We start from the raw sequence: 25,918 nt of genomic DNA, 5'->3' as shown, positions 1-25,918 counted from the left end.
GGAATTTATCTCCACCTGACACATCAACATGCTTGATAAACCCAGGCTGGAAAAAAAAAAAAAAAAAAAAAAAAAATGTATACAATGTCTCCTCTGAATCGAGAGTCCCCACGTGTACATTTGTCCAATTCGACACCACTATACTTATATACGCCTCTCCATCTTTACTATGATACAATTGCAAGGGAACTGAACCATGGTAGTGGATACAGATACATTTTATGGGAAAAGAAAAGAAAACACGAAATCTATACTTGAAATAAATGTAGAAAAATACAACATATTAAAAAGGTTAAAAAAATTCGAGAAATTTAATTCTCTGGGGGTAAGAAAAAGATTCTTTTATAAGCAACATGAGGCACTTTCATATTACACGGATTTGATGGAAGCAGAAGTGGGAAAAGGTAAAAATGAATGCACACAAATTGAAAAAAAGGAAGAGATAGAAACGTATCGAAGTCAAGGAGCACATTCTCATCATAGAAATGGAATAATTATTTATACTGAAGAGATGGAAAACGGCAAGAGGTGCTTCATCTTGGACACCTTTTACAACTTTATGAAATTTTATTCCTTTTATGCCTTGTCATTGCAAGATATATACTTTTATAATGGTGAGAAAATTAGCAAAAAGGGAAATTTTAAAGGAGAAGAAGGAGAAGAAGGAGAAGAAGAAGAAACATACAAATCTCATACAAATGAACAAGAAATGCATCTTTACGAACTCATAATGACAAATGAAAAACGATGGCTCTTTTTTGATTTAGAATATGATGTATTAAAGAATGACGAAAATAAGGATTGCATACTGTTCATATTTCTTATCGAATTATGCTTATTTGTATACTCCAATTTTGACATAAAAATTTGCCTGAACGATGTCATAATTTTAGATAGTTCCACATGTGAAAAAATATCATTTCATGTAATTGTAAAAAATATCCATTCACTTGATTATAATTATGATTATTATGAATATTTAGTAGACTATTGTCATTTTTTTTTAAATTGTAAAAACACGTCAGATTATTATTTTTATGAAAAGTACAAACAAAAACAAATTAGACTCAATTCGAAAACATATAAAAAAATTCTACTACTTTTTGATAATGAAAATTGCATAAAATATTTTGTTGATATGTTCATAAATCACATAGTGCAAGCTGTACAAGAAACGGAAAATGCATACCTAATCAATTTGACAACTGTTTATATAGAATGTGAAAAAGGTCAAAATTTTCATAATAATGATATTTCCAATTCGTGTTCTTCTTATCATACAGAAATGGGAAACCGGACATGTGTAAGCAATTATAACAAGCACATTGGATCCCTAATTTTGTCTCCCACAAACAGGAATCAACAAATAAATACTTTTCTCGATCCCATGAAACAGAATAAACAAAATGAATGTTCTCTCGAGAGAAATAATCTTCTAGACATGATAAACGATTTCACTGAGATAGAAGATTTTGTAAAAGCCATTGGAGGAGGAGAAGAAGAAGTTGGAGGTGGAGGACATACATTTACCAATGAAGAAAACAAACGTTTTAACAACCAAGATACATCTTATGTAGAAGAAAGAAAAAAATCAAGAGGTTTAAAAAGAGAGAGAAAAAAAGAAAGTGCATATTTTACCCTTTACAATAAAACCCTGAAAGATGTAGTATCCAATTATATTAACATGTTGAAGAACAAAAAAGAAGGCGACAATTGTGAGATCACAAAATATGATAATTATCTTATTCTGCTATATGCAAAGAAAAGAGATGCAAATGGAGAACATTCAACCCAGTTGTGTAACCTTCACATGGACATGCAGAACAACGAAGTAAATTCAAAATATAACATTCCACTTGCGGATGATATAAGGGATTGCACACCTTTACGCAATGAAGACAATGTTTCTAATATTTTCCGAAATTATGATGAGTTTTTTCTAATGAATAAAGAAAAAAATTCTCATGAAGAAAAAAATCCTTACGAAGAAAAAACTCATGAAAAAGAAATGGTTTTGTTAAAATGCATTGTTGACAATTCTGTATATAGCAGAAATAGGAATTTTCGAATGATATTTTCAAGCAAAAAAAAAAAAAATAATAAGTTATTACTTAGCAAGTATAATGTGAAGAAACATTACAAAAGTGATGTAGACAATTTGATATTAAAAAGTTTAGTTACCTTTTATCTAAATGAAGATACAAATTGTCAAATAGAAGAAGATTTAATTTTTAAAAATGAAAAAATTAAAAAAAAATATGGAGAAAATTTTTCTATTTCCCATGCTGCACTTTCACACACACGAAATGTTATTTCAAAAAGGCAGCGTAATGGAGCAACTACAACTATTATACAACAACATGCACATACAAATATTAATCTAGATAATATAAATTATGATCATATTCATAATATTTTGAAAATTATTATTTTTTGGAATTTTGAATTATACAAAAATTTTAAAAAAAATAAAATATACGTAACCAAATTTCAAAATGAAATAAGCAAAGAATATTTTTATAGAATTGTTTCTATCCATAATAAGCTCCATTACCACCACCTCTACACTCATAGGAATAATGAATATAAAAGTATCATTTCAGATGAAAGCCCTGAATTTAAAAATTCTAACACCACGCAGAAGGAAAAATTTGTAACAGTAAATGAAAAAAATAATACAAACACTGATCAGAATAATAATGACATCCAAAAAATAAGTCCACAGAATGGTATAATCTCGTTTCAGACATATGATAATTTAGACATTTATGATAATTTGTTTTTAAAAAATGAGGAATTTTACTTATACGTCTTGGATGAATATAAAAAGCACATAAAAATAAAAAAAGAAGAAAATCATCTCCTTTTTCTAATAAAATATTTTATATATTCCATAACACAGAATTCTGAGGAATATATAATTTATTTCAGAGATAATAAATACTGTAAAAATAAAAACCTATCACACAAATCGAATCATATATATATAGTTTTTAATTATCAAAAAAATTTGTTCGTTCAAAAATGTCATGACAATGAATGTTCTCACTTTGTATCCGAAATTTATTACCTTTAGTGTAACATTCTACATTGGGGATGGAGGAAATTCCGACTTGGTTTTTTTTTTTTTTTTTTTCCCCTCCATATGTATGTACAACTGTATCTTAAGTTGTAATACATCATCCATACATACATTTCAACATTGCTCTTAACTATATTCTCAGTAGAATTTCCATTTATCTAATCATGGTGTGTGGACTTATATAAACGTTAATATAACATCAAAATGAGAAAGCATAATGATATTATCTTAGCAAAAAAAAAAAAAAAAAAAAAAAAAAAAAATTTTGCACAGTTTTGAAGGACTACTTGGACAATATGTCATAAGAAGTTTTCATAAAATCCGATAACTCCCGCTCATATTTGGATGCAAGCAATTTGTTTTCTACAGGAAATAAAAGTGTGTAAAAAGCATTCATATCAAATTTATAATTTAGTATATTGTTCTTCTTTTCCTTTTTTAAAAGATTTTTATTGTTTAGTAAATTCCTTGTGTGACATTTTATTCTTTCGGATATGTTATCACTTATACCTATGTAAAAATATGGCTTTTCTCTTTTTTTTGCAAATATGCAAAGAATATAAACTACACTTTTATTTTTAAAAAAAATGGGGACATCTTCATTCATCCCAATTTTAAACAATTTTTTTTTAACTACATCTTCGATTTGTTCTATTGTTCTATTTAACTCTTTTTCATAAATTTCAAAAATCTTTTTGGCCTCCAAAATTTCATTTCCCAAGTTTTGCATATCATTACAATTAGGTATGCTTTCCTCATATGTCCTTTCATATATCTGATTCAATTTTTCACTACTTTTAACCATCACATCATCAGGATCATCTCTTCCCTCTAAAAATGTAAAGTAATTATTCTTACTCTTTAAATTTTCCAACTCTAGTATATCGTCCAACATTTTCGCATCAATGGAATGGTCACGTCTGTGTGCCTCCTCTCCATATCCCGCCTCATTCTTCTCCACATTGTTACTTATAAATTGTTCAAAAAAATCGTTCGTGCTTTTTTTACCATTTTTATCACGTTTACTTTTTATATAATCCAAAAAATTGTAATATAGACTGTTACTTAAATTATGAATTACTTTATACTTTTTTTCATAAAAAAATAAAAGTTCCATCACCTTGTCATCTACTTTTGTATGTTTGTAAGTGTCTAATGCTTCACTGTTCTTACAAATTCCGTTTTCTAATTTAGCCCTTTGTTCACATTTTGGAATCCTCAAATAGTTGATGTTTTCATTTATCTTCTTAAAAATTATATTTTCATTTAAGCAACTTTTCTTCAGCAAATCGTAATTGTGTGTAATTATTATTCCACAGTAATTCTTCAGATAATCCGAAAGGGCACTTATTATTACTGCAAAATGGGGAAAATTCAGGTGGAAAAAAGAAAATATTCACACATGTTTATGCAGCATCCCGATGATTCAATCTAAGAAGGAATTTTACATGCGTTCTGTTCTCCCTGTCTTATGAGTACAAAATAGGAATAATCTCAAACGAAAAAAAAAAAAAAAAAAAAAAAAATATTATCCCTGATAAGTAAACTCATTCAATTATGCGATTACACAATTATGCAATTAAACAATTATGCAATTACACAATTAAGCAACCATGCAATCACGCAAAACCATTCGGTTGAGAAAAGCACTCCTTCGTATTACTCGCATTGTCAACGGGCGTGGTGGCTATGCAGGGCTCATCGAAGAGAATGAAAATCTCCCCATCCCTTGCAGATTTCTTGGAGAAGGGATAATTTTCTCTTATCTCCTCAATTATCGAATTTATATAATATGTTTGTTCCCTGAATAGAGACATATTTTCTATCTGTTCTTGATAATTTACATTTTTTAAACTGTAAAATTCGCGAAATTTCGAAATGATACTTTTTTCCTCACAGGGAGCGAACATGCCTGCAAAGTTCATGATGAGCAATAGTTGTAACAGTATAGGTGTGCATATTTCTATGTTTTTTTCCCCTCTTCTTACATGGAACATTGTCCACAAGAAACAATTCAAACGTATTGCACACCTAATGAATACGACAAATGTAATATGCACAGGACACATGTAATGCATGTGACGCAAGATGGATGGACTTACCAAGATTAGCTAAAAAAAGGATACACAGCAGAGTAAAGGACAATGTCGTCTTGCCGCTCATATTTTTTCCTGTTAATAAAATAAACTTTTTTTTTTTTAAAAAAATATCATATTTTACCAAATTGTCTTTATTCATATTATACGGTTTTGCCCCTATAATGTACGTAAGAGAATCGTTCATGTAATTTTTGTTTTTATAAATTTTCTTTATTTCTCCTACAGAATCTTGATCTACATTTTCTGAAATTCTGTTCTCTTCTTCTTCACTCAAATAAACAAAATTTTCATGGCCCTTATTATCACCAGATTGATTACACTCTCTTTTATCTTTTTCAACTTGGGTTTCTATTCTCAAATCTGATTTATTATTTCCTCCTGTACTTTCTTCATCTTTGTATAGACATTTCTGAATCCACTGTAATTTCTCATCCATGTTTCTGAATGTCTCTTTTTCGTACGTCACCATTAGGTGCTTACAAATTGGTAAACTCCATCTCCGTTTTATGCTGTTTATCGTGTGGTTGTAAAGGGCCTGCAATGGATGGGAGGTGCCATATACCATGTCTGAGTGTGTTCAGGATGTGCGTATGTGAGTACAGAATATGTTAGGGGTTCATATGTTAGCCGCTCAAACATTAGAAGCTCACCTGAACGATCTGGAGAAAGTTAGACACAAAGGAAAGGATGTGCACACAGGAAGACAACTGCACATTTACCCTTCGAATGATGTCGTTAATTCGACGCTTCTTCCTGTCAATGGCAGAGAGGTAGGCTTTGATTTTTTTCTGAACATGTTCAGTTACATAGATATTTTTCATAGTTTCAGATTTCTTATTTAAAGGGTGAAACAGATGTACCGATTTGGAATTTATTATTTTTTTTTTAATTCCTATAATGTCGTTTGTATTGTCCACTTTTATGAGCTTGTTAAGAAAATCATGGTCGTATTTTTGACCCCCCTCCTTATTATCAAATTCGGCATAATCTAACAAAATACGTTCAAGTAACTCTTTTCTAGCATATTCAACTTCCTTATTTTGTTCATTCAGTAATTTATGATTAATTAAATTATGCACCTCATTTTCGTGATAAAAAACGAATTCGTTAAATGCTGGAATTTGAGATTGATAAGAAAAATTACTTGGAGATAATTCCAAATTGGATGCTAGTATATTTTGTATATTTATTAACAGTTGATAAAATTTCACAATATTTAATTTAAAACAGTTCTGATGATTTAGTACATGAAAAATGGATGTCAAAAAGGAGTAATCAAATCGGTTCATACATTTCTGTACAGATTCTACATTTGTAAATATCTTCTTCAAAATATGATGATCAGCTTTTAGATTTGATAAAAGAGTTATAATAATATTATTTCTAAACGGTCTTACATTAGGTATGATTAAATTCTGTTGGTTCTTGTATATATACTCATTTATGTACCTTATATGTTTCGTAACTTCAAAGGGCGGGTAAAATAAAAAAATATTTTTAAAAAATTCCATAGATTCATTAATGTTAATACTGTTAGAATCGCTGTTGTTCACATCTATTATGTTATAAAATAGATAGTTATTCCTGTTATCGTAGTAATTGTTCTGTTTGTATATTCCCATGTTATAGCTTGTGAATATGTTTAATGGGGTGCAGTATGAATAGTAAGAGTACTCATTATTCTCGATTTGCAACTCAGGTGGAGTGCTATTCATCATTTTATTTCTTTCTTCTATATCGTGTACTTCCTCTTGGGAATTTTTTCTTAGCTTTTCGTGTCTTCCTTTATAATTTTCGTTTTGAGATTCTTCCAAAGTGTTGAATTTTCCATCTACCATGTCTTTATCATCTATTTTTATTACACCGCTTTTATTATGAACATTGAAAACGTTTTTGTTCTTTATGAGCCTGAACAAGCCTCCCACATTTATCTGCTGTTTGAGCTTGTCCAAAATGAACAAATGAAAATGTAAACTAGAATTGAAGTTACTAAAGAGATAGTAATTCTCCACCTTGAATAACTGTGTAATTTTGTTAGTGAAGGATGAGTTGTGATGCTGATGTATGTAAACTTTTAAAAAATTTGTGTTTTTCAAATAAACATTCAAGACATCAAATGTGATGTTGTCAAAAACGGAAATAATTTTTAAGCTTAAATTAATTTTACTTAATGAGAAAATATTCTTGCTTTCAATATATATACACACAATTTCCTTTGCAACAAAATAATCCTCTAAATCGTAGGAATTGTAAAATGAATTTATTAATCTACCACTTGAATCATTCATATTATTACTACTGCTTGAATCCTCTTCTGTGTGGCAATATTGTATGTTGTTTAAATAGATTGGGAATTCAGGGGTTACAATTTGAGAAAGGTACCTTTTCTTCATTTTTAACGATTTTTCATTCATTTCTTCATATACACATATATTTAAATTATTACTTGTTAGTATATGCAACGCTTTGTTAATACTAGTTTTAATAAATCCACATGATAATTTATTATTCATCTTTTTTATATTTAAAAATTCAATTAAAAATATGGAATCTAATCCATATGTCTCGTAAAAATCCCCTACTCGTAATAATATTATACAATTACTATATTTTTTTTTTTCATCATTTAAAAATTTTAACAAACCTTTATTTTTATAATTATCAAAATATAATAAATTATCATCTCGTAAATATTCTATACAATTTATTGCATTCATATTTTTTAATTTCTCTAATTTCTTTATCCAATAAACTGGAATTTTCCATTTGTTCTTGTACAGCCTCAGTTCATAGTCAGACGGTTCGAATTTTTTCCTTATCTTCTCCTTACTCTTCAGCAATTTTTCCTCTATCCCTTCTACACCTTCCAACACTGTATTTTTCCTTTCTCGGTAATTTAACAGTTTATCTTTATCTCCTCCATTTGGTTTATTTTCCCCTCTCTCTTGTTCATAATTCATAGAAAACCTAGAAGAAAACTCTTCATTGTCCAAATTACTATTCGATATTATGTTATTACCACGCCCCTCAGCTGACCTTTGTCCCTCCTGTCCGAATGTCTCAACTGTCTCGACCGTCTCTTTTCCCGTTTGTTTAACAGCAGCTCCAACATAAGAATTCTCAAGATTAGTTATTCTATATATATCATCTTCTTTTGTGTACACCAAATTGCTCAAGTAACTCTTCTTCAAATGTATTACACTTTTTTTTTTTATATTCAATAGAACTAACACTTTCTTACTTCCGAAGTAGTTAAATAAAAGTTTCTTTTTTATACTCATTATATTCTTTGCTGCAATTGTGTAAACGATAACAAAAAGGCAGATCCACTTTGCAGTGCTCTTTCTCATTTACACAAATAGCTTCTCCTTTGTTTCCATTCAGTTTCACCTTCATTCTTCAGCAGATTCCCTAGCTTTTTCACACAGTTATAGAGAACTTAACCGAGAACATAAACTCTAAACAATTTTGAAATGCAAAATGCTCGTCGTGATGGGCGAAACTATCCTACCATTTCTTCAAACTATCGTATTCACATAAAAATTCTCTTTTCTCCTGATCGATACTCGAAAAGTTTGAATAAAAGAAAATTCCCTTCCACATTTTGAACCGTAAAAGGTGGAACTGTTGGCTATCTTTCTAGATTTATAAAAGCAGCTACAAAGAGCGGAGTAATGTCGTTTCTTATTGTCATTTCAATGAGCACAAAAAAAAAAAAAAAAAAATAAATAAATAAATAAAAATTAAAGCAAATATAAAGGCAAAAATGAAAGCAAGTATAAGGGCATAATGAAAGCAAAGGAAAAAATAAATAATCCCTCCACTTTGCCCAGTGAATAAATGACAAAATGAAGAACATTATCTTCACTCGTCACACTTCACAATATGCCACATGCCAAATCGCTGATTAAGACGGAAAAACTGGGGAAAGGATGCAACACGAAAATGAGCGAACATTTACAACGAATACGCAATACATACACACACACATAGAAACATTAACAAAATGGACTTGGTAGAACATGGGGAAAAGCTCTGCCAAAATGATGATATAAAAAAAAGATGAGAATGTACATATGAAGGCGATAAAGTAAAAGCGAACACTTTTTTCGCCCGTTTTTCTTTTTTATCTGTTTTTTTTTTTTTCTTACCTTTTTGTTCTCTTTTTTTTTTTTCTTCTTCTTCTTTGTTGACTCGTGCGCCATCCCTTTCGTCAAAAAATGATCGGGATTACCATCATCACGGGTTTCCTCGGTTCGGGGAAAACTACGCTGCTGAAAAACCTGCTAAAGGAAAGTCTGAAGAAAGAAAAAAAAATCGCAATAATCCACAATGAATTTACAGAAAATAACAACAACATTGATAAAATAGTGTTCAAAGATATAAATGATATTTACAATTTTCCCAAAGCTAACAAAGCAGAAAGGGGCAGTAAGGATGAAGCAAAAAGAGACTCTACAAATGTCCAAAAAGTTGATGACACAACAGAAGAAAATGACTTAACCATTGTGAACCGAATCGAAAATGATGAAGGATACATCTACGAACTGAACAATGGATGCTTGTGCTGTTCCAATAAGAGCAACTTTGTCAAATTAATTGAAAATATTTTAAGCATGAAAAGTTCTTATGATTATATCTTTGTAGAAGTTGCGGGGGTCTACGACAATATTCAACTTAACAATTTGTTATGGCTAGACGAATTGAACAAGTCCAAAATTTACCTTGATAGCATTGTATACGTTTTAGATGCATACAATTTTTTAAAGTCATTCCAAAGGGATGACTTTTTTCCATACCAATATGGTACATTAGCAAGAGATAAAGCTGAATTCAATTTCACAGAGGTAAAACAAAACTTACACTGTGAAGAATCAGAAAGTAGAATAGAGAAAGAAAGAAGTGAAATTAATTCAAAAGACAAGCATAATGAAGATATCCAAAGGGTAGGAGAAAACCCCACAAATGAACAATTAATTGTTTGCGATATTGTAATTATAAACAAAATAGACAAAATAACCGATCAGGATAAAGAAAAGTTAAAATGTTTTGTTAAAAATATGAATCCATTAAGTTATATATATCCGACTAGTTATGCTAAAATTCCAATTGAAAATTTAACCAATCTAAAGTGCTATGAAAAAAAAAATATAAAAAATATGCTCACAAAACAAATGAATTATCAAAATGAGAGTCACAAAAATGTTTTCCATTATAGCGATTTTGTTAATTTTTCACTTCATTTCAATCACAGCATTCCAGACTTAATCAATTTAAGTAAACAATTGAACAAAATGAAGAAGGAGTTTATCCAATCAAAAAACAAAGATGTCATAAAAAATATTTTCTCTTTCAAAAAAAAAAATATCTTTTCTTTTAAAAAAATTAACAATACTTTAGTTACACTTCTATGGAGTAAAAATTTAGAAATATATAGAGGCAAAGGTGTTTTTGTTGCCTTCAATGATGACATTTATAGTTATAAAAACAAATTAAAATTAAATATATATTACTACCAAAGTGTTGGAGATCTATACGAAATTAACTTAGTTAAGAGTGACATTCATGAATTTTTTCAAACCGATACAAATTATCAGAAACCAAAAGTCCATAATTATGAATGTTCAGATCTTGAAAAGGATACACATATTATACAAGATGCCCAAAGAACAGATCATAAAGATTGGGAAGATGAAATATCAGATGTTGAGTATTACCTTTCCGATTCTTCCTCCTGTAGCGACAAATCTAGTAGCAGCGGTGGTAGTGACGATTACAACTTAAACAACATTTTGAACGGATCTGATGTCTTTACATCCCGTTTTTTATTCATAGGAAAACATATAGACGTGGAGAATATCAGGAGTAAATTGAATGATTGCTTATGTGACTAAAGTAGTCTTAATGTCTGTCTGTCTCTCTAGCGTGTTTTCACAAGGAGAGGCACCTGTGATGTTCACACCTCGAGGGGAATGCTCCATCACAGGGACGGAAAATACGAAGCGTGTACATATATACATGCAAATATATATATATATATATATTTGCATGTATATATATATTTTTCTGTTTTTTTGGCTGCAAACAAAAAAAAAAAAAAGAGCGACTTGATGGAGAATCGGCAAAAGAAATCGCCATCCCCGCATGTGCACAATTTTGTGTAGCGCATGTTTACAATAATAAAAGAATGATTTTCGAATTTGTGTATAGGGATGAGGATGCGAATATTTCAGAATGTCATATGAATATATGTATGCACATATGTACACATAATTTGCTCATACTTTGTGTATACTTTATCCACACACTTCTTTTCACACTTTCCACTTCTTCCCATGCATGGAGGAAGAAACGCTCGGCTATGCACTTCCCTCTTAGAAGTCACTGTTGAGGCAGAAGACCTGATCCTTTCTCTGTGCCATGACTCCCGATTTCTGATAATCTGCAACTCGCTTTTCAAAAAAATTTGTTTTTCCTTGTAGGGATATGAGATCCATCCAGTTGAATGGATTCTTTGAATGGAAAATTTTGGAAGACCCCAAACATTCCAGTAATCGATCAGCGACAAATTCGATATACTGAGACATTAATCTAGAATTCATCCCAATTAAATCACAAGGCAAAGATTCGCATATAAATGATCTTTCTACTTCTACTGCCTCTTTAACGATATTCTGCACAACTTCTTCTGGTAATTTATTTTCTAATAAACTATAAATTAAACAGTTAAAATCTGTGTGTAGTCCTTCATCTCGACTAATCAATTCATTACTGAATGTCAATCCATGTAACTTATTTTGCTTTTTAAACCAAAATATTGCACAGAAACTTCCACTAAATAAAATTCCTTCTACGCATGCATTTGCCACTATCCTTTCTGCAAAGGAATTAGTATCATTTATCCATTTGGCTGCCCATAATGCTTTATTTTTTACAGCTGGTATATTTTCTATAGCATGAAATAAATTCAATCTTTCTTTTTCATCCTTTATGTAATTATCAATTAATAAACTGTATGTTTCGGAATGTATATTTTCAACAGCTATTTGAAAAGAATAAAATTTTTTTGCCTCTGTAATTTGAACTTGTCGTAAAAACTTACTAGCTAAATTTTCCAAAACAATTCCATCACTTGCTGCAAAAAATGCTAAAACATGTTTTATAAAATGCTTTTCATTATCATTTAATTTTTCGAAATCTTTTAAATCACTCGATAAATCTATTTCCTCCGCTGTCCAAAATGATGCTTCTGCTTTTTTATAAAAATCCCACACATCTGGATACAAAATGGGGTAGAGTGTAAATCTGTCCGTTTCTCTGCTTAAAATCTTTTCATTTTCTTCTTTACTTTTTTGTAAATCACTAAATTCTTTTTCCTTTTTTGAAAAAATGGGGATTTTCGAAATGTTCAGTACTTCCGCCATTCGCTTTAGTTATTTGTTTCAAAAATGGGGGAATATAATTTGTTGAAATGATGCGAGAGAGCAAAAAAGCACAAAAAAAAAAAAAAGAAAAAGAGAAGCAATGAATCAGTGAAGAAAAGATAACGAAGAGAACAGAAAAAAAGTAATCTTAGGAAATGAAATGATCTTCCATGGGGTGAAATCGAATGGAAATAGAAACACACCAATATGTGTAACTACAAGAAGAGAATAAATCATCAAATTGCGAAGCGTGAAAAAGAGGCTGTATAATATTGCATAAACAAGGGCAAGCAGTGGGGTGAAAAGGGGGTACAAAAAAAAAAAAAAAAAAAAAAAAAAAAGCGTAAGAAAAAAGTAGAAAAACATAAAAGCGTAAAAGAAAAAAACAGAAAAGGGAGTAAAAAAAAAAAAGCAGAAAAAGTGTAAGAAAAAAAAGTGTATGAAAAAAAAGTGATATACACTCACTAATGTGCCTACAATTCGAAAAAAAAAATTTGGATGCTTTTTTTCACAAAATTTTGTGGCACGTATTCCATACTGAGAAGTGGAAAGGTAGTTTTTTATAATAACAAAATGTTCATGCTGTGCACATGAGGTGAAACGTGAAAATGTGAAAATGTGAAAATATGAAAATAAGGCGGAAAAAAAATAAAAATATAAATCGTAAAATAGTGCTTATCTTGCAAGGGTGCAAAAAAAATAAAATAAAATAAAATAAAATAACACGAATGAACGCCTGAACAAATTAATGAAATGCCTATGAACGATTAAACAAACAAAAGAATGTATTCGAAGTAGAGAACTGTGAGGTATATATATACATATATATACATATGTATATGTACTTATGCTAACATATAGCACAGCTGAGTACTAAAACGAAATAAATGAGGACATGCACGAATTTATTTTTTCTGCACAATGCGCTCCTTGTAAAAAAATAAAAAATAAATGTGCTTGTAGAGATTCTCCTATATGTTTCATCTGCACATTTTAAAGAACATCCCACGTATATATTTTTATCACATGGAATAAAGCGCATGTTCGTTGATTAACATAACATCAGAATGTGTGAAATAATAATTTAGTACGTTTTTATATCTATACTTATTTTCAATTTTGAAAAAAAAAAAAAAAATGCCTTCATTAAATATTTAAATATATATATCACTCTTCTTTCAAAAAAGGAGAGCATACGTCCTCACTTGTCTCACAATATGAGCAGAGGGTCTTTTTTTTTTTTTTTTTTTTTTTTTTTTTTTTTTTTGTAATTTTAAAAAAAAAAAAAAATTTCTTTATTAAAATTTTTAAATTTATTATATCCCTTTTTTTTCAAAAAATGAAAGACATACTTCTCTCCTTTTTCACCAAATATGAGCAGAGGTTTTTTTTTTTTTTTTTTTTTTTTTTTTTTTTTGTTTTGTGATATGATACAGAACGCTAAATCGATAATGAAAATACAATATTCATGCAGGATGTGATTTAAAAACACAATTAGACAGTGCACTTTTCTCAGGTTTCATAAATCATTGTTGCGTAACAAAATTTTTTTTTTTTTTTATATGATATATAGAAGGTGAATATATATTCCTTAGTAAACCTACTTGTCACGAATGCAATTCCTGTTATTTTTTCTTAAAAAATATATATAATGTGTTCCTCGTCTCTACTATGTTTCGTACATGTGTAAGTGTTTCACTTCACCATAACTTCATAACAATAAATTCAACTTTCATATATTATCTTCATTTGGTTTGTTAAATTCTTCCTGATCCCAATTTAAATAAAAAGGTGTTATACCCACAGAGAATATTTTTATGTCCACACTTTATCAAATTTTCTCTAAATTTTTTTTTTTTAACATTGTTTAAGATCCTCTTACCTAAAAGTTCTCAACCAGTGTAAGATAACAAAAAAAAAAAAAAAAAAAAAAAAAAAAAAAAATACAGAAAAGGAAATGAATTCTCCTTAGCAACAAAACTTACCACGTGTTATAAAAACAAGTGTGTACATCTTCACAGTGAAAAAAATTGTTACAAGGGATATATTTATGATACATGGGTTATGCACAAAAATGGAAGGTTTTTTCTTTGGCATTTAGTACTCAATTTCCTTTTCTAATTAAGCCAATTAGGTACAGGGGTAGAGGGGGGACAGGGCAATAGGGGTAAGAAAAAAAAAAAAAATATATATTCACACACAAGCGAAAAAACACACACCTACATGCATGAATAGCAATGTGGTTTTTATTGTAAGGTTTTACTTTCCTATGCAATAATTTCATTTTTAACGTCAACCTAAGTATATATATATATATATATATATATATATATATATATAGCTTGTAATCATCCCCTCCTCTCCTTTTCGCCCTATCTCTATTTTTACTTTATTTTTCCTTTATGTTCATGCAAAAAGAAAATTTATGTTGCCGGAGATTTGGCAGAATAAATAAATGTAATATGAAATCTACAGCTAAACTGTGAAAAAAATTATGGATTAATTGTCATATAACAGTAGTTTTTACCATTGACCTGCGAATCATTTATGCGTGGCTTTATTGTGATATAATGGTGATTTAACCCAAATTGTAATTGAAATAAAATAAAACCGAACTGAAGCGAACTCAATGGAGCAAACTTAAATTAAAAAACATAAAATTTTCATGGCTCTACACTTTGCTAAAAAAAAATGAGCAACATGCACATTATGTAAATGGTAATGCTAACTAAAAAAAAAAATAATAAAATAAAAAATACTAGGATGTGTATGCATAAGCATAAACAAAAACATTCCCATAGGCGTGCCCACGAGTATTAACACACACATATATACATACACATATATACATATACATATATATGTGCATGTATATGTACGTATATGCACATGTATATATGCATACACTCCTGGGACACTACGGCACTATGGGGCTGCAATTTTATTGAATGTAACAAATCAAATGAGCACTATTACTTGTAGGACAAGTGTATCTTTGGTGCTAGTAACAAACTGATCCATGAAATATTCACACGAGTGCTGTGTCTAAACTGTGCATGTGTATATAGGTGTATCTCAGGTCGAGAATTTGGCAAATTACGATTTATTAACAAAATGAAAAACGATATTAAACGAATGAAGCGAAATGAAAAGAAATGGAACGAAATGAAGCGAAATGAAGCAAAATGAAGCAAAATGAAGCAAAATGAACCAAAATGAAGCAAAATGAAGCAAAATGAACCAAATTGTGCAAATGAAATGTTTTTGTAAATTTAAGAATTCGACAAAAAAAAGAAAAAGAAAAAAGGGAATTCGAATGTAGTGCAGTGTGCAACGGAACTCATTTGAGTATGATGCATATCACTAGGGGGAGTAAATAAGCGACGAGTGCAATATTCCGAAAGTGAGTAAAAACCAAATAGTGCTTACTGTCCTGTAGCTAAGTGTCACGCATACGTACACATATGCAATATATACGTATACATATCTTATCTGTCCTTCCTTTTTTTCCCTGTCCTCTCACCCATTTCACATCTTCCCAATGCACTTCCTACACAAGGGGCAGTCGTTGTTTCTCTTCAACCATGTAAATATACACTCTTTGTGGAAATAGTGAAGATAATTGCAAGGTAATATACAAATATCATCATCTTCTAAGTATTCCGTACAACAAATTGAACATGCATAATCTGAACTCTCGATATTAATATGAAACGAATTTTCTTCAATTTTATTTTCAGGCACTTCAATTTTATCATTCTCAAGTGAACCTTTTTTTTTTTTTAAAACTTTCTGAAAATACTCAAATAAACCTGATTCTTTCCCATCCTTATTTAATTCATTAGTACATTCTCTAATATTTGAAACGGCCTTATCATTTTCACAGCTGTGAACATTGTTTATCTCCCTTACATTGGAACTTCTGCTTGTTCGGTCATCGTTTTTCCTATCGTTCGCTTGTGTACCGGGATTATTTGTAGTTTCTCTTCCCCCATTTACTCCTATAGCATTCCTATAGAAAGAATGTCGTTCTATATTATTCCTCGTTTTATTGTTACCATTGAGACTTAGAGTAACATTGGTCTTGGTCCTGTATTCATCATGACCTTCTCTTTTTTCATCTATGTTGCTATTTCCGTGCTGAACACAGGAAGCCACTGTCGAGATCGTGTTCCCATCCACGTTATAATTTGGTGCAGTAATCTCAATTGAGATTCTATCACTTCCCTTGTTATCACCAATAGGTATTGAGGTGCTCATAGGGATATCCAAATGAGTTGTCATCGTCGTCGTCGTCGTATCTTGTCTTGTTGTAGCGGCCACCTCTACAGGCATCGTGTTCATGATTTCAGAAACCTCTGCTGCAGGAATTTCGTTCAATGGATCCTTTTCCCCATTGAGTTCCCTCCAATTTTTAAAATAATCACTGTGCATGCAATCTTCATCTTCGCAATATTTCCTATATTCTGCATACTTCATTATTTTTAATTTTTTTAAAATTTTCTTAGGGGTTGGACTTTTTCTTTTCACAAAAAGTAAAATAAAAATAACAATAACAAAAAGTATTCTTAATACTATATATAAAAATATGGGCATAAAATAGTATATGATTACTAAAATTAAGCTAAAGTAAAAAGTAGAATTAATTGGGTAATTTTTCCATTCAAAAAAATAAGTATATGCACATATAAAAAAATACACTAAAATAATTACGTGCATCTTTGATTCAACAGATTTCAAAAATTTTGAAATTTCTGCTTGCCTTAATAATCTTATAGACATGTATAAATTTAAAAATATATGTAAACCTAATAAAGTCAGTAATAACCCACAGAAATATATCATTATTTTCTCTTTATTTGAAACAGATGGTACTTTTATAAAATCATAGCACAGAATTCCCATCAATAATAATACCATTAATAACAATGTCCCATGTATAAAAATTGAACATATATAAAAATTTCTGAATACTCTTCTTGATAAATTCAAATCTTCTTCTAACACAAAACTTCCTGCACTTTCTGCGTTCTCATCGGCTCTTTCGTCCATTGATATACTGCCTTCATCCAGAGGGGAGTCATCCCCATTTTCCCTGGGCTCACCATTTTCCGTAACCTCAACATTCGGAATAATTACACTATTTTGCATGGCATCCATATTACCATTACTTTTATCCTCCTTATTTTCATTAATATTATAATCTTTTTGTTCACATTTGTCATTGCTTATTCCCGCTGTATTTGTGATTTTTTGCACCCTTATTTCACTTCTATCATTTTTCATCTCATTCGAGCTGTTTACATCTTGAACCATTATATCATTATCTTTCACTTGGTTCAAATTTTCTTCATGTAGATTACTGGATGCTCCTTCTACACAATCATATGTCTGTCGTATATCTTCACTAATAATGATGCAACCTTCTGGGTCATTATCATTATTACAATTGAATGCAACTTTATCTCTTATCATCTTTCCCTCCACTAATGTGTGCTTTTCTTCTACCTCCACATATACATCATTTTCCACATCCTTCCCTTTCATTATTCGATCGATTCTATTTTGGTAAACTGTAGTTAATGCATTTTTGTCATTTTGGATAACAGCACTGATTTCTTCATTTTTTTCTCTTTCTACTATACTTACCTCATTTCCTGTGTGTTTGCTAATGCTCATTATATGTATAATGTATTTTATATTCTCTGGCAAAAGAAGCAAAAATGCTATTTTCAATTTTGACCTTTCTTTATGCCTTTTAAAAATTTGTTTCCTCTCCTCCCCCACAGTTCTTGTTCTTCAATAATATGTATATATGTATATATGCATATAATGTATTTTTGTTTAGCCGACTGATGGATTTAATCTTTAAATAGGGTAATGGGGAATTATTCATAGAAAATAAAAGGCACTTTCGAATTACCCAAATTTCTGAAGATTCTGAAAATTTTAAATATTCTTAAAAAATAACAAAAAATAAAATAAAATAAAAAATAATAATAATAATAAATTACAATTATCGCAGATTCATTGTACTTTTGTAAAGAAGTATGCAAAAAAAAAAAATGTATCATTCAAAAGGACTTGTTTATTTTGGGGAAATAAATGTTGACGTATTTTTTCATTAACTAGATGGATCCCTTTTTTTTTTTTTTTCTTTTTTATTTCCCTCTACTTAAGCTTCTGCTAATGCTTTTGTATTACTGTTTCTTTTGTCATTTTTACATTTACAACATTATGTTCGCGTTATTACCACGTTGAAATATTATGCCGAATCTGTTGGGATTGTTATTACTACTTCAACTGTGTTATGCTAATTTTGTTAATTTTGTCATCCTATTTTTTTCTTGCAACTACTGTGTATCCTAAAATCGTTTTGGCTATCTCCCTTTATTATATTTCTTCTCAATCCTAATAGCACTATTTGTAATAAGCTAAAGAGGAACTAGTCGATTTTGAGCTAACGAAAAAATAATACTTGTCGTGTTTGCGTCATGTGTTATATTATATAAAAATAAAATATACAAAAACCGGGGAGGGGGAAATAATATGCTGGATATGTGTATGAAATTTTTTTAATTTTTTTGTTATATTGTCATTGATAAAAAGTGAAATTTAAAAAAAGGAAAAAGTAATACATATATATATATACATACATAGTGGTAATCTTTTTTTTTAAAAAAAATATCTAGTCATCATCAACTTCTTCCTGCGAATTTTTGGACGAATTGAAAAATGATTTAAGAAGCCAATGAGCAAAAAATATTTTACTGTTATGTCGAAGGTGAAAGTAATAAAGAAAAAAAAGAAATATGAAAAAAAAAATAAAGGGAAATATAAATAATGGAAAAGTATAATGAAAGAAAAAAAAAATAAGGCAAAAAAATGAAAATGGAATTATTTCACATGTGTAGCATTCGCACATCGCAAATCAAAACTTTTGCGTACCCATGTGATGATAATTTTTTCATGACACATGTGAGAAAAAAATATACAAAAGGGACTTTAAAAAAGGGCCTTTGATAAAAAAAGGCGAAAATGTGATGTTATCATTTCTCAATTTTACAAACTTAAAAAAAGGTGTGTACTCCTTTTATAGCTTTAAAAATGTGCATACATATTATAATACAATGACAAATTAGTAAGACTCATATATAAAAAAAAAAAAAAGTATTTTTAGACCAGTACCCTAATGCTATGTTCTCCTTCATTTGTGAAAGACTTTATTTTGTCTGCACATCGTTTGTTTGTTTTTTTTTTTTTTTTTTTTTCTGTTATGTATGTCCTTATTTATTTCCTCATTTGGTCTCCCTTTTATGTATTCTTTTTTTGTTGTTTTTTTTTTTTTTTTTTTCATTTTGGACGTCTTTGTAAAACACTCCGTATTGACATTATTCTTAAGAAGAACTATGATGAAAATTGTGTACGCACAGTGAAAAGGACACAGGAATTGTCCAAAAGAGTAAAGTAAAAAAATAAATTGAAAAGCAACGGTTGGGTTTCTTTTACCTATATTTAAAATATCACCAGAGTAGACGTTACTACCCACACGTTTCCATTTGTACATTTGTACATTTTGCAAAATTTGCAGGTTTTATTATTTTCTCAATCTTCATAACATTTAAATGGGAAGAAAAGTGGTAGTTGAATAAGTCCTCTACCCTACTTTGGAGATGAGGAAGGGGAAATTTAATTTTTGATTTTAAAAATAATGATCGTGGTGGAGAGAAATAAAATTCATCAAAATTTTGTACGTACAACATTATGTTTAGACATATAAAAATATTTTCTACATTCCAAATTTAAGAAAGTTTAAAATATTTACCAGACAAAGACAGGTAAAAAAGCTTAGTTTTTTTTTTTTTTTTTTTTTTTTTAAATAATGCTCAGGTAAAAAAAAAAAATAAAAATAAATGATAATACATTTAAATAAATATCATTTCTACATTGGAACATTAAGCACTTTAGGGAATATTCGTAGTAATACTCCTTTCAAATATCATTAATTTGCTATGAAAAGTAGCGATTTTTGCATTTATGTTGCTTATAAATCCATTTTCGAGTTATAAGTTTTCTTCCCTTTTCACACATATTTATACTGTTTCCCAGTTATATTTAACAATAGGATTAAATTCGAAAATTAGATAACCAATGGAACAATTTCTCCTCTCGTTACGCATACACATTTACATTCACTTAACATTGTGCAAAAATGTTTTTTCATATAATAGTTGTAAAAGCTTCCAAGTTTTTGGTAATTATAAAAAAAAAAAAAAAATTCAAATGTACACGTAAGAAAAATTAAAAAAATAGCTATACAAAATATGCATTTTGTTTACAAACAAATACATTATGTGTATAAAACAGAGAAATTTCCTTCCGTGTGTGCAAAAAGCCATGGATTTTTACCTGACCATGTAACATCACTAATCTTTGACCCATTCGATAATTGCTTAATTGGTAACAAAACAGGATTGGTTACATAGTCTTGAAAAAATTTGGAATAAAATAAATTCACTGCTCCATTTGAACTTAACGTGTAAAACAAATTGTACTTTTTATGAAATTCCACCTTCTTCATAGAACACGACTGGAGATGAAATTTCTTGTACGGGTTACAAGAAAGGTCTAAATCAAAAATGAACACATTCCCCTTCTCGTCCGAGACTAATATGTAGCTTTCGTTTATATGTACATCTACACATGTTATATTTTGTACTCCTCTCAGTTTTTTTACAATTCTCCCTTTTTTGGATTTGGCTTTTAAATTGTATATTCTGCGAAGGGAATGGAGTTGACAAAACAAATGTGAAGTTCACAAGTCCCAATTCGGGGAAAAATAAGAAAAATGTAAATCGAATGTAGGGATATAAGCAAAGTGGATAAAATTCACATGGGATAGTATACACATATGGGATAGAAGACTCATGTAAAAACTCTCGACATTCATTCTTTTCTACTCTTTTCTTACGTTATGCTATTCTGATAAGCAACCATGAAATACGGGCTAGAAGGAAAAAACAAGGACTGAACAATATCCCCTCTCTTCTGCTTGTACTTTTTTATCAGTTTTATCGACTTCATTGATTTTAAATGGTGCAAATAGCAGTAGTGGTATTGTCCAACTTTTCTTAAGCATGTTACTGACAGGTAATTTCCTAAAGATGGGAAGAGATGTAATTATATGAAAATGTTTCAATGCGCACATTAGGGATGTAATACTCTTTTGAAGAAGTACTCTTTTGAAGCAGCACTCTTTTGAAGTAGTACTCTTTTGAAGTAGTACTCTTTTGAAGCAGTACTCTTTTTTTTTTTTTTTTTTTTAATTTTTTTTATTCATATATATCTTATCATTGTCTTTGTTAATATTCATCCCTCAAAAAGTACCATTTTTATTCCACGAGAAATATTTTATTTTTCCTTCATGCTGAATTGCGACGCAGTACTTTATCTTCTACAGTTAGGTAAAGAAGAAAAATCATAAAAAAATGGAGTAGCAATACATATGGATATATATTTAGAAAACCATAGCAACTTTTCGACACACTTCCACTGCACGTTGAAAAAATAAGAAAAATGAAATGACTGTGATTCTACTTACCCGATCATTCGATTTGATGTGTTTCCATTTCACTTCCACTCCTTGGGCGTATACATATTCATCAGAATTTTTAAAATTTTTGTGAAATGCACCAATTAGTCCTTTAGTTTTATAATAAACCATATTTCTGCTTAAAAATTCGCCTTTCTTTCTTGACAGCATCTCTTCTGTATCTTTTTCATTTTTTCCTAATTCGTCCTTATGGTTTTCGTGATCACTGTCCTCATCGATGCTTTCATCATCTTCACTGAATTCGTTCTCCTGGATTCCGTCGAAATCTTCATCATCCGATAAATCCTCCATTCCTTCATCACTGTCAGGTTCTTCTGATAGAGATTCGTGGCTTTTGTTGTCCTTTTTGTCCTCTTTTTTATAGTTTTCCTCAAAAGAATTTTTACTCCTTTTCGAATCCTTTCGGTATATTTCTTCGATATTATCTGTACTTGATGATTTGATTGGTGGCACAAAGCTTTCATAATGAAAGAGGAAAATAATATTTGCACAAGATACAGCCACAATGTCATAGGCCTTATTTACCTTTATTCGAATATTATCAAAAAAATGTTCCAAATTTTTTTTCTTTGGAATTGCTGCATTGTAGTAGTGCACAAGGTCAATCGTTGCAATATTGTAGGATGTTAATATGTCAAAAATGTACAACTTGTTGTATTGAATTGTATACACAATATGGTTATCTTCACTTATATCTATCTGACTGAGGTATTTGTTTTTATCAGAATTGTGTGAACTCAAATCATCATTCATGATATACTTTACAATTGGATGCTCAGGATATGGTCTTAGAGATTTAGTTGATGGTAATTTTGGTAATAGGTCTTCTTTTTTTATATGTAACACATTTTTTAATGATCTCGAACATAAGTATATATCTAAACATCTCTGATATAATTCGAAATATGTTTTTTTGTAAAATTCTATATTTCTTATTTTTTCAAAATTGTGAGGAATAAATGTATTATTATTATGTTTCATAATTTTCTTTTTTTCTGCCTCGCTATACATTAATTCTGGTGGGGGGTTATAGCTATATTTATGACCTGGTAATATGTTTGGTAAATTAATTTCATTCACATTATTAAATTCATCAAAAATTTTATTATTCCATAAATCGTATAATAATTTGCTTTTATCTTCTTCATTTTTATATTTTTCTGGATATTTTTCTTTATTAATTAGATAATTCATTATTTTCTGAATTCTTTTTTTCTCTTCTTTTGATTGTTTATACTTTAAATTAGGTGTTTCCTTCGTACCTAATTTGTACTCATCCTTTTCATTTTCATACACATAATTTGTTTCCTTCAAACGGGTTGCCACTCTGTTTTCTCTAATGCTTCTTATAATTTCCAGGTCTTGATCTGTCAGTTCTATAATTCGATTGTTTTTTTTATCTTTAATTTTCCTCCAAGCGTTCTTGTCCGTTTGTGATTCTATAAAGTCGTCAATGGTGTTCTCATCCTTCTTATGAATTTTGTTTCCCATGATGTCATATCCTGAAATAGCACATGGACAGGTGTATGTGTAGATATGAAAGCTCATGCACTTACGTATGCGTATTCTCATGACAGAGAAAGTAGCTCAATAAACATATTTAAAAATAAGGACGGAACAAAAGTAGGGAGCAAAAAGTAGGGAGCAAAAAGTAGGGAGCAAAAGGAGGGAGTAAAAGGAAGGAACAAAAGGAGGGAACAAACGGACGGGGGAAAGGTCAATCATAAAATCGCATAAACCCAATGGGGGAGAGGTAGATAAGGGTATGATCTACCGGCATTCACATGTGACGTTTATTCACATCTTACCTATAATATCCAAGTCATCGTAATACTTTAGGTCGAAATTCCCAAGCGTGTTTAGATTGTATTCATCATCACTCTCTTCAATTTCTTCGTTGGCAAAAATGTTACTACCCCTTTTGGTGTTGACACTGGTAATGTTGGAACCGTTAATTTCACTTCCCGTGCTGTCCTCATATTCTGTTTCCTTTCTGGTCATTTTTTCCCCTCTTCGTTTTATTCCGTTAAATTTTAGGACTTCCACATCCTTTTTTAGATCACCTTTATTTGATCTTCTCGTTACTGCAGCTTGTAGTTCCGACATTTCGGACCCCTGCTGTCGCATCTTCTTCTTTTCCAATTTTCTTTGCTGTTTTTTCTTCTTTTTCCCTTGACTTATTTGAGCTCTCACGTTTTCATTATCATGCTCTTTCATTTGCAATTTTTTCTTCTTTTTCCTTTTCATCGTTACTTTTTCTTTTTCTCTCTCCTCCTTCTCTTTTTCTATTTTCTTTCTCTCTCTCTTTTTTTTTTTTTTTTTTTTTTTTTTTTTTTCTTCCTCCTCCTCCTCTCCGAAGTCTGCTTCTTTCTCTTTCTTTTTCGTTTCCTTTTTTTTTTTTTCCTTCGCCCATTTTTCTATTCTCCTTTTTGCATTATCTTCATTTCCGCTGGTAGAACGGGAACCCTGCAATGTTTCTTCAATCTCTTCTTCTATAAATTCTTCGCTCTTGGTTACATCATTGCCTATTTCTGTATCTTCTTTTTCTGCATTTTTCTCCATATCTCCACCTTTTCGGTCGTCCTCACACAATCCTTCATGTTTGTTATCAATCTTGATATTACAACTACTGTTTGGACTCCTACATGTGCTACTGTTCGGGTTTCTAATTGTTTCACTTTGTTGATTTACCCCTTCATCATTATGACTCTCTGTGCAAGTACTGCTCGTAATGTTATCCTTCTCTTGATTCATTTTCTTCGCTGAGGGTTTTAATAATGAAACTTTTTCCGATGTATCAATAAACATATACAATGTCTTTATGGGGTTTAAAATGGGGGGTTAGGAAAAGCTAGGACATGAAAACAGCAATATGACAAAAAGGAGTATCTATAGTTTTTTTTTTTTTTTTTTTTTTTTTTTTTTCTGCTCGCTTTTGATAATCCCACCCCCCCCGGAAATCCTAATTTCCCCAAATTGCAATGAGAAGATGATAATATTGGTTAAAAAAAATTTATTAAATAGGATTTGAACAAATATTTCCAACAAAGCAACATCTTTCGTACAACTTGGATCAACGGGATAAAAGAAATTTAACTGAAAGATTGCAAAACGTGCCTCTCTAAATTTGGAAAAAGGAAAACTTGCAAAGTAGAAATATATTTTCAAAAAAAAGATATTAACACGGAGAATAAAAAAAAAAAAAAAAAAAAAAAAAAAAACGAACTCGTATTCATATGCACAAATATACAATCCCAAAATTATGCCTTACAAATCTGCATAAAAAACAGTTTGGATATTTTTTTTTTTTTTTCAAGAAAAAATTGGCAGCTTTTTTTGTACAAAATAAAAGTTGTGGCACCCAGTATCTCCTGCAAAAGTGAAACAATGTAACAATATGGAAACGTAGTAACAGAATTGAAAAGAAGCAACAACGTGACTTTTTTTTATTTTTTTATTCCACTTTTACGAGCTGGAGCTAATAAGAAAAAAAAAAAAAAAAAAAAAAAATCGGAATTTTTTCTTTTTTTTTTTTTTTTTCATTTTGCTTGCAATATTTCTTCAATTTTTCGTTTTCTATTGGCATGTGGAAAATTCTTAAAAAAAATTCTCAATTATAGGAATTCTACGAGCAACAAAATTGTACATCTCCCAATGTATTATTTATGTATCCACATATATGAATATGCGCATATACAAT

General features: G+C 29.9%; 6 protein-coding genes across 6 annotated transcripts; 2 read left to right on the top strand and 4 right to left on the bottom strand.

Moving 5' to 3' along the window:
• Window positions 1–196: 196 nt before the first annotated feature.
• Window positions 197–3,076, top strand: PGO_134330 (hypothetical protein, conserved; the record flags this gene model as incomplete). The annotated part of the gene is made up of 1 exon (XM_028689949.1): window positions 197–3,076. The coding sequence occupies one exon, from the start codon at window positions 197–199 to the stop codon at window positions 3,074–3,076; it is 2,880 nt and encodes a 959-aa protein (XP_028545750.1).
• A 289-nt stretch (window positions 3,077–3,365) lies between these two features.
• PGO_134320 (DNA mismatch repair protein) lies at window positions 3,366–8,531 on the bottom strand (the record flags this gene model as incomplete). Its single annotated transcript, XM_028689948.1, has 4 exons — window positions 3,366–4,438; window positions 4,746–4,994; window positions 5,185–5,716; window positions 5,832–8,531. The coding sequence occupies 4 exons, from the start codon at window positions 8,529–8,531 to the stop codon at window positions 3,366–3,368; spliced, it is 4,554 nt and encodes a 1,517-aa protein (XP_028545749.1).
• Window positions 8,532–9,401: 870 nt separating this feature from the next.
• On the top strand, window positions 9,402–11,075 carry PGO_134310 (COBW domain-containing protein 1; the record flags this gene model as incomplete). The annotated part of the gene is made up of 1 exon (XM_028689947.1): window positions 9,402–11,075. One exon carries the CDS (start codon window positions 9,402–9,404, stop codon window positions 11,073–11,075), a length of 1,674 nt encoding a protein of 557 aa, XP_028545748.1.
• Window positions 11,076–11,555: 480 nt separating this feature from the next.
• On the bottom strand, window positions 11,556–12,605 carry PGO_134300 (ribonucleoside-diphosphate reductase small chain; the record flags this gene model as incomplete). The annotated part of the gene is made up of 1 exon (XM_028689946.1): window positions 11,556–12,605. The coding sequence occupies one exon, from the start codon at window positions 12,603–12,605 to the stop codon at window positions 11,556–11,558; it is 1,050 nt and encodes a 349-aa protein (XP_028545747.1).
• A 3,528-nt stretch (window positions 12,606–16,133) lies between these two features.
• PGO_134290 (circumsporozoite protein) lies at window positions 16,134–18,284 on the bottom strand (the record flags this gene model as incomplete). The annotated part of the gene is made up of 1 exon (XM_028689945.1): window positions 16,134–18,284. One exon carries the CDS (start codon window positions 18,282–18,284, stop codon window positions 16,134–16,136), a length of 2,151 nt encoding a protein of 716 aa, XP_028545746.1.
• A 2,671-nt stretch (window positions 18,285–20,955) lies between these two features.
• Window positions 20,956–24,972, bottom strand: PGO_134280 (hypothetical protein, conserved; the record flags this gene model as incomplete). The annotated part of the gene is made up of 5 exons (XM_028689944.1): window positions 20,956–21,382; window positions 21,577–21,763; window positions 21,993–22,059; window positions 22,207–23,720; window positions 24,027–24,972. 5 exons carry the CDS (start codon window positions 24,970–24,972, stop codon window positions 20,956–20,958), a joined length of 3,141 nt encoding a protein of 1,046 aa, XP_028545745.1.
• Between the last annotated feature and the right edge of the window lie 946 nt (window positions 24,973–25,918).

The sequence above is a fragment of the Plasmodium gonderi genome (genome assembly GCF_002157705.1).
Source record: "Plasmodium gonderi DNA, contig: Chr13, whole genome shotgun sequence".
Lineage (NCBI taxonomy): Eukaryota > Apicomplexa > Aconoidasida > Haemosporida > Plasmodiidae > Plasmodium > Plasmodium gonderi.
The sequence above is the reverse complement of the archived record's forward strand: the minus strand, read 5'-3'. Positions and strand labels throughout refer to the sequence as shown.